The sequence below is a fragment of the Chlorocebus sabaeus genome, chromosome 21 (assembly GCF_047675955.1).
Source record: "Chlorocebus sabaeus isolate Y175 chromosome 21, mChlSab1.0.hap1, whole genome shotgun sequence".
NCBI lineage: Eukaryota > Metazoa > Chordata > Mammalia > Primates > Cercopithecidae > Chlorocebus > Chlorocebus sabaeus.
Genome location: NC_132924.1, coordinates 13,624,121 through 13,638,531, shown reverse-complemented (window position 1 = coordinate 13,638,531; position 14,411 = coordinate 13,624,121). Strand labels below are relative to the sequence as shown.

The following is a 14,411-nucleotide window of genomic DNA, read 5'->3' as shown; positions in this document are numbered from 1 at the left end:
TAGTTCTATAATTGCTGTCATTTTTGATTGATTAATTTTTCTCTTTATTATGGGTCATATTTTTCTGCTTCTTTACATGCCTGGTAGTTTTTTATTGAATTCCAAATATTACAAATTTTAACGTTGTTTTGTGCTAATTATTCTTGCATGCCTATAAATAATCTTGAAATAAATTGCTTGAAATAATTTGATTCTTTAGGATCTCGTTTTTAAGATTTGTTAGGCAGGACTGGCAAAGTGCTCAGTCTGATTTTAAATACTTCCCACTCCTGAAGCAAGACCCTTTTTTCGTACTGTACTCAATGACTAATGAATTATGGATTATTTCAATCTGGCTGATAGAAACAAAGTATATTCCTGGTCCTGACCACCAGACACTGTTACCTTTAATCCTTTTCTTTTTTTAAAAAAATTATTTATTATTATTTATTTTATTTTTTTTTTTTTGAGACAGTCTCACTCTGTCACCCAGGCTGGAGTGCAGTGGCGTGATCTTGGCTCACTGCAATCTCTGCCTCCTAGGTTCAAACAATTCTCCTGTCTCAGCCTCCCAAGTAGCTAGGATCACAGGCGTCGGGCAGCACACCCGGCTAATTTTTTGGTATTTTTAGTAGAGATGGGATTTCACTATGTTGGCCAGACTAGTCTTGAACTCTTGACCTCAGGTGATCCATCTGCCTCAGCCTCCCAAAGTGCTGGGATTACAGGCATGAGCCAGCGCACCTGGCCACCTTTAATTCTTTTGGGTATTTTTTCCATGGTCTCAGGTAGTTTCCTCAAATGCGTGTGTTGATTATTACTCATCTGAATAGTCGAGAGAAGCACACTGCCAATTTCATTGCCTTGTGCGGTCTTCTCTGGCACTCCGTCCTGTGGTTTCTAGCTGTTTTGCAGAGTCTAAGCTTTTTCCCAAATCAACATGTCCACTGGACTCTGGCTCACTTCTCCTTCTTGTGCCATGGCCTGGACTCTGCCTTAAAGCAGCAAGCTGGCATAATCATAGGTCTTGCCCTGTCATCTACTGCCTTTCCTGGATCAGTGTCTTACATTGCTCAATGGCCAGTGATTGGTACTTCATCTTGTCTGGAAGCACAAGTCAAATTAGAAACATTCCTAATTGTCCTTTTTTTTTTTTTTTTTTTTTTTTTTTTTTGCTTAACATTTTCAACCGTATTAGGTGAACTACTCTAGCATTTTTTACTTTTTTAGATTTGTCTCTTATAACCAGTTTATAATTAATGTAGGAAATGTCTTTTTATTTAGCTTTTCCTGAGGAATCTCCTTGTTTTGAAGAAAACGTGGATTGGAAAATCATCAGTGATAATTATTTTCAATTTTTGAATAACTTACTCAAGTCTCCAACAGCTTCCATATCCAGGTAAGTTATCAGAATTCAACTTCTAGGTCTTGATTTAATTATCATCCGAAGATAATCAAAACCTAGTTATAGGATATACATTCTTTAAAATTTATGAGCCTGATTTAGATATTGACACAATCTTTCATGTGAGCTGTTCAATCAATATTTGTTTAATAGAATGTGTGACTCAAGTTTCAGGTTGCTTAATAGAATGTATGAATCAATGGATTTTGAAAGGAAATACAGATTGTAGTAAGAAGATTTTCCTTCAATAATAACACGATTTGTAATAGATGCTCCAAAAATAAGGTATTTGTTTTTGAAAAATTGTCTTAGCTAGTTGCCTAGAGTTTAAACAGGAAATCAATACTATAGATTCTGTTAGTTTCAAAGACTCCTGGGAGGGAGAAGTGGTCTTTGGAACTAAATTTGTCAGACTATTTTCTGCTGTCCTATTTGAGCACATGTATTGAAATGCAGATTTTTATGTATGGTTATGAACAGTGTGTCCAGTTTAAAGGTATACTCTGTTATCTGTGGGGTGTGTTGGAACATGACGGGAGAGATGTTTTGCATAAAAGCAGTAATTCTCAAATTTGAGAAAGGATTGAATCTGTGAAGATCACTAAAAATAAAAATGCTTGCCCCTTGCCCCAGACATAGGAAATTTTACTCTGTGTACAGGACCCAGGTTTCTGTATATTTCACACATTCTATAGGTGGTTCCAGCGCACATCAAAGTTGGAGAACCATTCTGCTGTATCTGTCTAGAATGGGGATTAGTCATTCCTATGGAACTTGTTAAGCCCAGCTATTAGTAGGAACAGAAGAAAGGACAATGGGATGGACCCTCTAGAGAATCAATTCCTTGCCTATGTCAGATTTTTAATTCCTCTTTCCTGAGAGCCTCAAAAATTTAACAGCCCTGGAAAACCAGGACGAAACTAGTCTATTTGTGCACAAGGACACATTTAACTTTATATTTGTAGACCCATAGCAGTTGGCACAGTGTCTTTCATCATGGATAGTAGTAGATAATTAGATGTTGAATTAATGAATGAAAAATCATTGAACGTTAAGCACAATTTATATTAACAAAGCTGAACTTGAAATGACAAAACCTGGGTGGTCTCCTAGTCATGCCACCTAATAACAGCTTGAATCTGCCAATTAAAAAAAATAAAAAGTTTTTTTTTCATGAAAGGGAAATGATGACGTGTACTTCAAAAGGCTGTTGTAGGAATTAACTAAGATTGTAGTTGTGAAAGTGCTTTATAAGCTAAATTACTAAAATAATATAAAAACATGTGGCAATAATACTATTAGTAGTACTACTTCTACTTCAATTTATTATTCTATTGCTACTCCATAACCCTCTCAGTTCCATTTCAAATGGAACTGTCTTTATCCAAATAAAGACAGTTTTATGTTCTCCTCTATCAAGGCACAATGACTTGGATGATAATTAGGCATCTATTCTTAGGGAGGGCTGGATTTAGGCAAGGTTTACGTTGAATTCGTAGTAGAACTTTCTCTTTCCTGATGGGATTTTTTTTCCCCCAAGGAATTATTTCAAAGAAGTCATTCTGTCCGAAAAATAACAACTAACTAAATTAAGCCTATATTTTTTGTATGGGGTGCTCAGATGTCAGCTATCAGGGAGGTAAACAGCATTTTGCCTTTGATAGGTCTTGTGTCTGTCCTATGTCAGAGAGTGTGTTATACAACAGGAGCAGAGGGTTAAAAAACTTCGGAAGTAGTTTACCCTTTAAGGCATAAATAGCCAATAAAGGTCAAAAATTCCTTACCCACAATTCTGGACTCTTACAAAGTCTGAAAATAGAGGCTTTTCTTATGGTTGACATCACAGCTCATTCAGCAGAGATTTAGCATGAACTGATGTGAAGCAGTTTCAAGAGTATTTTCTTGCATTGCAAGATCATTCACAGGTCTCACTGCCGAAGTGTTAATATGTTGATGATCAGGGCTGCCCCAGCCCTCACTGAGGTGCATGAATACATATCTGATACCTGTACCATGCTGCGTTTCTAAAGGATGAACATCCTGAATTCTGAAACACATGTAACCCCAAGAATGTCAAAAGTGGATTTGTAACTTCTGAGTCAGTAGAAGTTAGTTCTGCAAGTGTGGGTTTCTATTGTAAGAGGGGACTTACAGTGACTGAGTTGCTCTTCTGAGAACTCTGTATTTTAAAATTAAACACCTGGAGATAAATTACCCCATATATAATAATGAGTTTCTAACAGTAGGATGTATATAGTATTGTTGAAAGAGCACTGGAATTGCCTTCTAGGACAGGGAATCCCCACACCTTCCTTAAACCATACAGGCGTGGTTTCTAATGCACTCCACTATTTGTACTACCTTTATATGCTAAGACATTTTGAAATGGAATTAAACCCTAGGATTCTTCTGACATAAATAGCAAACTTGTCTTTAATGATCATACATATTATTGTTAAATATGCCAGCGGAAAATAATTAAGAATGCATTCTTTTTGGCGGTAGGGAACATTTTAAGCTAAATGTATATAACTTCATTGTGGATTTCTAAAACACTTTCAAATGCTCACATTAGTTTAATTTCTGTTGAAAAACATGTTGTCTATTAAATGTTTCATTTGTGTTTTACTATCAATAAGTGAGTATTAACTTGGAAATGTGATAAATCACATTTATTTTTTATTTTATATTAAAATAATTCTGCTAATATTACAGGGCTTTAAATTTCACAAAGCACCTTCTGATGATGGAAAAGAAGTTGCACACCCTTGAGGATGAACAAATGAACTTTCTTTTATCATTTGTGGAATTTTTTGAGAAATTATTGTTGCCTAATCTTTTTGACTCCTCCATCGTTCCCAATTTCCATCACCTCCCATCTCACACGGAGGATATTCTGAATATAAATTCTCTGTGGACAAATCATTTGAAAAGTTTAAAGAGAGACCCATTTGCCACTGGTGCTCAGAAACTCTTGGAATTTGGCAAAGAAGTGAGCTGGAAAATGCGAACTCTCGAAAGTCACTGGATAAGGAAGGAACCAAAAAATCTTTTGAGATTCATGGAATTAATACTTTTTGAAATTAATCCCAAATTACTAGAATTATGGGTCTACAGCATTTCAAAAGGAAAAAGAGCTAAACTGGAAAACTTCTTTACACTTTTAAATTTTTCTCTTCCAGAAAATGAGATTCTGAGTACAACTTTTAACTTTTCCCAGTTGTTCCATTCAGATTGGCCTGAATCACCAGCTATGAACATAGATTTTGTACGTCTAAGTGAAACTATAATAAAGAGTCTCCATGAATTTGGATTTTTGGAGGAGGGAGAGGTCTCAGAAGCTCTGAACACCATCTACACTATCAGGAATGCAACTGATTTTTTCTCAGCCCTTTCTGAACCTCAAAAACAAGAAGTTGATAAAATTTTGACTCAAAAATACCTAAATGTCTTTCAGGACAAGGATTCAGCTTTACTTCTGCAAATTTATTCTTCATTTTACCAATACATTTATGAATTTTTGAATGATCAGAGTAGAGGTTCTTCGCTGACTTTCCTTACACAAATCTCAAAACACATTTTGGATATCATAAAACAATTTAATTTCCAAAGCATCAGTAAAGCATTTGCATTGTTATTTAAGGCAGCAGAGGTTCTTGGGGGAATTTCTAATGTATCTTATTGTCAGCAATTGCTTTCAATTTTTAACTTTTTGGAGCTTCAAGCCCAATCCTTCATGTCTACAGAGGGCCAAGAACTGAAAGTGATCCACACTACTTTGACAGGCCTCAAACAGCTGCTCATAATTGATGAAGATTTTCGTCTTTCTTTATTTCAATACATGAGCCAATTCTTCAACAGTTCAGTAGAAGGCCTATTTGATAATGAGTGCTTGATTTTGGACAATAAACACATTTCTTCCGTAAATTATTCAACAAGTGAGGAGGCTACATTTGTTTTTCCATTGGCACAAATTTTTTCAAACCTCTCAGCAAATGTCAGTGTGTTCAACAAGTTTATGTCAATTCACTGTACCGTTTCATGGCTTCGAATGTGGACTGAAATCTGGGAAAGCATATCTCAATTATTTAAGTTTGACCTGAATGTTTTCACATCTCTTCATCATGGTTTCACTCAGCTTTTGGATAAAATGGAAAATCATGTGAAAGTCTCCAAAAGCTGCCAGGGAATATTTCCCACACATAATGTTGCTAGACTCATATTAAATTTGTTTAAAAATGTAACTCAAGCCGATGACTTCCGTGATTGGGAGGACTTCCTGGATCTCAGGGATTTTTTGGTAGCTTTAGGTAATGCATTAGTTTCAGTAAAAAAACTTAACTTGGAGCCAGTGGAGAAATCCCTTTTCACCATGGAAACTGCCCTGCATCAGTTGAAGACATTTCCATTCAACACAAGTACAAGCAGAGAGTTTTTAAATTCTCTGCTCAAAGTTTTCATTGAGTTTAGCAGTACCTCAGAAAATATAGACAGAAATGTAGATTCGATAAATGACTTTCTTTCAAATAATCTCACAGATTATGGAGAGAAATTTGAAAATATCATCACTGAGCTAAGAGAAGCAATAGTATTTCTTAGAAATGTATCACATGATCGAGATTTGTTTTCCTGTGCTGATATTTTCCAAAATGTTACTGAGTTTATTTCAGAAGATGGGTTTTTATATGTAAATACCTCACAGAGGATGTTACGTATTCTAGACATGATAAATTCCACATTTTCCTCTGAGAGCACAATTAGCAGGCTGAAAGGATGCGTTGTGTGGTTAGATGTCATAAACCATTTGTATTTGGTGTCTAACTCCAGTTTTTCACAAGGCCATCTTCAAAATATTTTGGGGAATTTCAGACATATAGAAAAGAAAATGAACTCTATATTGAAAATTATAACTTGGGTGTTAAATGTAAAAAAACCTCTTTGTTCATCAAATGGCTTGCATATAAATTGTGTAAATATTTACTTGAAAGACGTCACTGACTTTCTAAATATTGTACTTACTACAGTCTTTGAAAAAGAGAAGATACCTAAATTTGAGATTTTATTAGCTCTTTTAAATGATTCCACAAAGCAAGTAAGGATGAGCATCAACAATTTAACAACAGACTTTGATTTTGCATCTCAATCCAATTGGAAATATTTTACTGAATTAATTCTAAGACCAATAGAAATGTCAGATGAAATTCCTAATCAGTTTCAAAATATTTGGCTTCATTTAATAACACTGGGGAAGGAATTTCAGAAGCTTGTAAGGGGTATTTACTCTAACATCCTGGAAAATAATTCCTCTCCTAAAACTGGAAACTTGTTAAACATATTTGCCACCAGTCCAAAAGAAAAAGATGTAAACAGTGTAGGCAATTCCATTTATCATTTAGCTAGTTACCTTGCCTTCAACTTATCTCATGACCTCCAAAATTCACTAAAAATAATTTCACCTGAAATAATGAAAGCCATGGGTCTTGGGATTCAACTGATAAGGGATGTGTTCACCTCCTTAATGCCTGCAGTTCATCACATTAGTCCACAAAATACAGGTTATATGCAAGTTTTGAAGAAGGTAACTTCTGTCATGCGTACTCTTAAGAAGGCAGACATAGACATTTTGGTGGATCAACTTGAACAAATTAGTGCAAGCCTAATGGATTTCTTTAGGAATATCAGTAGTGTGAGAACTGGCAAGTTAGGGGTGAACTTGCTTGTTGACTTGATGAAAAAATTTGTAGACAGCTCGCGTTCTTGGAATGTTAATCACCTGCTGCAGCTCTCACGCCTGTTTCCTAAAGATGCTGTGGATGCTGTGGTAGATGTGTACTATGTGCTTCCTCATGCTATAAGGCTCCTACAGGGAGTACTTGGTAAAAACATCACTGAAGGCCTCAAGGATGTCTACAGCTTCATACTCCTTCATGGCATAACCATTTCAGATATCACCAAGGAAGACTTCACAATTGTGATAAAAATTCTTTTGGATATAATTGAATTAATATCAGATAAGCCAGATATTATTTCAGAGACTTTAACTTGTTTTCCTGTGGTTTGGTGCTGGAATCATACAAATTCTGGATTTCAGCAGAATTCGAAGGTAGACCCCTGCAGTGTCCATGGGCTCATGTCTTCTTCCTTTTATGGCAAAGTGGCCAGTATACTCGATCATCTCCACCTGTCTCCCCAAGGTGAAGATTCACCATGTTCAAATGAAACCTCCCAAATGGAAATAAATAGGAAAGTGGTCTGCATAATTCATGAATTAGTGGACTGGAATTCTATTCTTCTGGAACTCGCTGACATCTTCCATGTTAACATTTCTCTTGTGAAAACTGTGCAGAAATTTTGGCATAAGATATTACCATTTGTCCCACCTTCAATAAATCAAACTAGGGATAGCATCTCTGGACTTTGTCCTAGTGGTCCCATAAAGCAAGTTGCTTTGCAAATCATAGAAAAACTTAAAAATGTCAACTTTACAAAAGTTACATCAGGTGAAAACACTCTTGACAAACTAGCTAGTTTAAACAAGATCCTTAACGTTAATGAACACACAGAGACATCTGTTCAAAATATTATTTCCTCGCATTTGGAAAGGACAATACAATTGCTTTCTGAAGACTGGAGCCTAGAAAAAAGTACTCATAATCTACTCTCTTCATTTATGATGCTCCTGAATGCAAATCTCACAGGTAGCAGTTCAGAAGCATTATCAAATTTTATTGAAAAGAATGAAACAACTTTTTACAACTTTGAAGAACTATGGCCTGAGTTTCAACAAATTGTGAAAGACCTAACCCAAGATTTTAGAGTCAGACACCTGCTCTCTGAAATGAACAAAGATATCAAAAGTATAAATTCAGTGGCTCTTCAAAACATTACTTTGCAATTTGCCCGTTTCCTGGAGATCCTGGATTCACAGTCACTGAAGACATTAGAAATTATTGAAGATTTTCTATTGGTCACAAAAAACTGGCTTCAGGAATATGCAGATGAGGATTACTCCAGAATGATAGAAGCACTATTCATTCCTGTGACCAATGAGAGCTCAACTGAAGATAGAGCTTTGTTAACCAAAGCTATTACTACTTTTTGGGGCTCTTTAAAAAATATATCTAGAGAAGGCAATTTTGATGTTGCCTTTCTTACTCATCTGCTAAATCAAGAACAGCTGACTAATTTCTCAGGTGTTCAGTTGCTTTTTGAAAACATCCTAATTAATTCAATCAATAACTTAGCTGGGAATTCTCAAGAAGCAGCTTGGAACTTAAGTGATACTGACCTTCAAATAATGAATTTCATTAACCTTATCTTGAACCATATGCAGTCAGAAACTAGTAGGAAAACAGTTCTCCCTCCGAGAAGCATAGTAGGTTTCATGGAACAACTTTTGAAAACATTCTTATCCCTTTTGCTAAAGGAAGATTCTGAGAACAAAATATCTCTTCTGCTGAAAGATTTCCACAAAGATGTTATTGCAGAGATGAGGTGAGTCTACTTTTGCTTTGTGTCGTATATGTAGTTGTGATATATCTCAAACTACTTTATTTTCTGGAGTATAGGCATGTCAAAAACAATGTTTGTATCTAATACTTTTGAAATATCTTTGATGTAAATTTGTCTTAATAAATATTTTATCAAAATGTCAATGTAAAAGAATTTTGGTTACTGTCATCTAACTAGTAAAATATAAACCCAGTCCAGGGTAATTAATCACATATTATTCTTACATTTTTAGATTATGAAAACAATTATGAATTCCGTTTTGTATGGATCTGAAAAATTAGTTTTCATAGCTATACGTGCATATACAGGATTGCCATAATTTGAATTGCTATACTAACTGTCTAATCACCAACTAGGGACTTAAATATTCTCAACCCAATGAATCTACTGTGATGCTTGCATTTAGAGACATAAAAAGTGATAGTCACATTATCTCTTTTTCATATATCTTCAAAAATCTCATTTGAAGTTTGCCAGTGAAAAGGCTGGAGGGAAATTCCAATTTATTCCATGATGTCTGAAGTTTCAATCAGAGTAACAAAAACCGTCAAAGGATTTAATCCAAGGAAATTAGCTTACACAATTTTGGGGGCTGGCTAAGTAAGTCTGCAATCAGTAGGGCTGACTGTCAGGAAGGGAGGCCCACAGCAGGCAGGGGCGCCGCGGGCATGAGTGAAAGCTCCTTGTCCACAGGTGGTTAGGAAGGAAGACTAGGGGAAGGGAGAGCCACTGACTATGAATACCCAGCGGTGGTTTTGTGCCTCTAAATTACAGAGGTTCTAAGCCCTCTTTCAGTTTTCCTGCCTACTCAGGACAGTATCCCTTCTGACTAATTTAAAATTAACTGATCAGGAATTTTAACTCCGTCTGCAAAATCTCTTTATAGCAACACCTAGATTAGTGTTTGATTGAATAGCTGGGAGAAGATGTATTTATATTATACAATGGCTATAACTCCCATCTATCCTCCATCTCTCATGAGGGAATCTCCCCTATAGCCCACCCAGATGAGAAACATACAAGAAAGGGACTTCTGGGGCTATTATTCAGCCTAGTCACGTTGATACATCGTGTCTAAGCAATTTGCTAGTACTTCTCAAGCTCACAAAAGTATAAATATGCTAACCACTTTTCAGAGACTTATCTCTTACATCAAGAATCACATTGTAGTCATTTTACCTTCTTTCCTAAGTAAAAGCCATTTTAACCTTTTTCGTAAGCAAAAGTATGTGGCTTTTTAAGTTGCCAGGTTTAAAGAACTGTAATAGAATTTGTTCATGAAATTCCTCACTGTTTTCATTACTTGGCAACAAAATATTGAGTTTCATCTGAAATTATTTTAGCATGTCATCTTTTACTCAGTATTATCCTCCCATGATGTTAGTATAAAACAAATAAAATAATATAAAGCACTGTATATCTTAATATTTCCACTGTTAATGTGTTAAAAATAAAATTAAAAGTATATATATATATATTTACAGTTTTGTCCCAAAAGATAAAATTCTAGAAGTTCTGAAACTGGATCAATTTCTTGCCCTGATGAAAGAAGACAGATTGATGAACATTTTTTCAAGTTTAAAGGAGACTATATATCACCTAATAAAAAGTTCACTTATATTAGACAATGGAGAATTTTATTTTGATAGTCATCAAGGACTGAAGTTCATGCAAAATTTATTTAATGCCCTTCTCAGGGAAACGCCAGTGAAAAATGGAACTGAAAATACTACAGACTTTTTCACAGTGGTGAGTCTGTTGTTTTTCCATGGGAATACATCTGGGGACCTCTTCAAACTCAATCAGGATCTTAGGGCAGCTCTTCACCTTGTAAGAGAATGTTCAACAGAGATGGCAAGTCTTCTGGATACAATTTTAAATGCTCCTAATAAGGACTTCTATGCTTCGTATCCTACCCTCCAAGAAGTTATACTTGCTAATTTAACGGATTTGCTTTTCTTTATAAATAATTCATTCCCTCTAAGAAACAGAGCAACATTAGAACTTACTAAGAGATTACTTGGTCCTCTTTCAAGAGCTGGTGAAGAAAGTCGTGTCCCAGAACCCCTCTTAGAAATGTCTGGGACTCTGGTCATGCTGTTGAATGACAGTGCTGACCTGAGAAATCTTGCCACATCAGTGGACTCCATTGTGAAACTTCTTAAGCTGGTCAAGAAAGTTTCAGGGAAGATGGCCACAGTTTTTAAAACTCATTTTGTCTCCAATACCAAGGACAGTGTGAAATTCTTTGTCACTCTCTATTCCATCATGCAACAAAGTATTCAAAATCTTGTGAAAGAAATAGCTACATTGAAAAAAATAGATCATTTCACATTTGAAAAGATAAATGATTTGTTGGTGCCATTTCTTGACTTGGCCTTTGAAATGATTGGGGTCAAACCTTATATATCATCAAACTCTGATATTTTCAGTATGTCACCCAGCATACTGTCATATATGAACGAATCTAGGGACTTTTCTGATATTTTGGAAGAAATTGCTGAATTTTTAACATCTGTGAAAATCAACTTGGAAGATGTGAAGAGTCTTGTGGTAGCATTTAACGATGAAACTCAAACATTTTCTATGGATTCTGTCAACTTATGGGAAGAAATTCTGGGTTGCTTAGTTCCTATAAATAACATCACCCACCAAATGGACTTCTTATACCCTAATCCAATTTCCACTCATAGTGACCCTCAGGATATAAAATGGGAAATAATTCATGAAGAGATTCCTTTTTTGGATAAAATATTATCACAAAACAGCACAGAAATAGGGTCTGTCTTGAAAATGGTGATCGGTCTCAGCTTAGAAGCTCTTTGGAAAAACTTAAAGAAGGATAATTGGAATGTTTCTAATCTGTTGATGACATTTACTCAGCATCCAGATAACCTTTTGAAAACCATAGAAAGAGTTTTAGAGGCCTTCAGTAGAATTAAAAGTGACTATGAAGGTGATATGAGTAAAAGTTTATATTTTGACACACCTTTGATTCAGAATATAACTCATCATCAACTTGAAAAAGCAATCCATAATGTTTCAAGTAGAATAGCTCTCTGGAGGAAAGGGCTTATGTTTAACAACTCTGAATGGACAACTTCCGCAAGAACTTTGTTTCAGTCACTTTTTGAGTTTTTCATTAAAGCAACCACTGGAAAGAATGTCACATCAGAAAAAGAAGAGAGAACCAAGAAAGAGATGATTGACTTTCCTTGTAGTTTCAAACCATTTTCCTGTTTGGAGAAATACCTGAGAGGATTATTTGTATTGACTAAATACTGGCAACAAATCCCACTGACAGATCAAAGGTAATAAAAAGCAAGCCGAATTCACTTTGTTTTTTTCCCTACCACAGTAACTGTAAAATAGAACCATGCAGGAATTACATTGAACCAGGGTAAGTAGTTTTTCTTGACTTCAACTTTCTTACACTCTGAAGTTGGCTTCAACATAGAGCAATTCAGGTCCAGTCATTTTTTTCACAATTTTACTCATTATTTGGCATTCAAATATAATTATAATTTATTCAAAATATTTCAAAAGTTAGTTATTTTATTCTCAGAAGCAAAAACCTCTTATTCTATTTACTCGTCCCAAGACTAGCTGCATAAGCAATTTTTCTATTCATATCCTCTGGCAGCCAAGGGTCCAATGACTCAGTATATACACAGGAACATGAAGCTGCTTGCTTCACAGAAAATTATGCCTCCAGTTGTAGCTAACCACAGGAAAGGGCCAGGCAGCTGCTGGCTTCTGCCTTCTTTTGATTCTGCCACACTTCACGTGTTTGATCCACCTCCAAGCCCTCCCATCTCTGAATGTTATGTCAATAGAAACCTGTTCTTAAAAGCTCCAGTCTTGCTAGTTGACATGCCCTGGAAGCAGTCTCTTGCCTTAGGTTGGAGACCCTGTGCTTCTTGATGTGCAGAGTCCCAGAGATGCTGCAGCTGTCCCTGCCTGTCCTTTCTCTGGGTGACAATACTGTTAGGGTGGTCCCTGGTCTCTGTTTCTCCCTGCCTTCCTCTCTGGCCCACATGGAGATTGGAGATTCCATGTCAACCTTGGCTCATTTGCCAGGCAAGCTGACTTATTTTCTGTCGGTTCTATTACTACAGAGCTGTACCCTGAATCCAGTCATGTTCTATGAGTTGGAAAGATGTCTTTAGTTGGTGAAACAGGTAGCCACTGGCACAAATAACTATTGCTACCTTGGAATTTGACTGTTAGTTTTCAGAGCTTCCTGCCTCATCTCCTCCTTGCTTCTGATCTGAAACTATATTTTGCTTGATTTTAGTGCTCTGATCCCCAACGATACCCTGCTTGACTTTAGTGCTCTTCTCTGAATTGTCTTTTGAGCTGAGGTGGTCCTGGCAACCCCATTCTCCACCAATCTCAGGTTTTATCTCAAATTTTTCAGTTCTCCACAGAGGGAATTTACACCTTAGCTCTTCGTACGGTCATGTTTTGATGCCCTTTCAACATTTACCTTTGCATTTCAAAAGAATGGACCAAAATAAGAAAGAAAAGCAAATATTAAGTGTATTCGCCACAAAATTGATGCTTTGCACTAATTTGGGAGACCAAAAGTTTTCTAAAGGTCCAGACTGTGTTATCTGTGTTTTCTTATGTTCCTACGAAGAAAATATGATTATGCAGGGAGGTTCTTACTTGTGTGTTATAACTTAGCCTACACAGTAGAAATGCACATTGGATGCACATTTTTACCCTTTCATGTCATTGTTTATATATTTTTTCTAAGTGTTGTTGAGATGTGTGAAGTTTTCCAGCAGCCTGTGAAGCCCTCAGAAGCCATGGAGATCCTGCAGAAAGTGAAGATGATGGTCATACGTGTGCTCACCATTGTTGCAGGTGGGCTGTTCATATAACAAATGCTCTGCAATTGCCGTGTGCCAGTTTTCAGAACTCGGGTGTCAGAGAGATGAGTAGATTGCACTTGAGTTTCTTTTAGAACAAAGCACAGCTATCTTAGTCTGGCAACCAGGCCTTGAGGAATCTGCGCCCCCCAACCTCATTCCCACCACTGGGTCTCTGCTCCAGTCAAATTGAACAGCCCCTTCCTGCCCCTTTGCTGGGCTTTCTGGTCTTTATGTCTTTGCTCGTGGAATGTGCTTCCCTTGTCTCCTTGACCTAAACTACAGCCATACTCTGTGGCCTAGAGCTGGGGTATCTTGTCCAGAAGTGTTCCCCCATCTCCTTTACTGGCAAAGACCTCGAAGAGACTTTGATCACATGCAGTACTGTGCTTTCTTCTTTCTTACATCTCCTCCCTCTGCTGCAGTCAATATTTTTTGAAGATAGAAACTGTGTCATAACCTTCTGCGTGCATTTCGTGATGGGTGCTGAGTAGTCCCTGTGGTAACCTGAATTTCCTACAGCCGTGACACTTATTGCTGGTATCATAGTTTTTGGTATCTTCTTTTCCTGCTACAGTCTGTAAGCTTACTGGGAACAGGATCAGCCTCTTGTTAAATTCTGTGTCTCCATAATACTC

General features: G+C 36.5%; 1 protein-coding gene across 1 annotated transcript in view; it reads left to right on the top strand.

The window, feature by feature from the left end:
* The window catches only part of ABCA13 (ATP binding cassette subfamily A member 13), a 502,662-nt gene that overhangs the window by 97,209 nt on the left and 391,042 nt on the right, over window positions 1-14,411 (top strand). Inside the window, exons 16-19 of the mRNA XM_073008854.1 lie at window positions 1,264-1,378; window positions 4,100-8,878; window positions 10,381-12,207; window positions 13,659-13,768. Coding sequence (XP_072864955.1) covers window positions 1,264-1,378; window positions 4,100-8,878; window positions 10,381-12,207; window positions 13,659-13,768 — 6,831 coding nt within the window. The remainder of the gene's footprint in view (window positions 1-1,263; window positions 1,379-4,099; window positions 8,879-10,380; window positions 12,208-13,658; window positions 13,769-14,411) is intronic.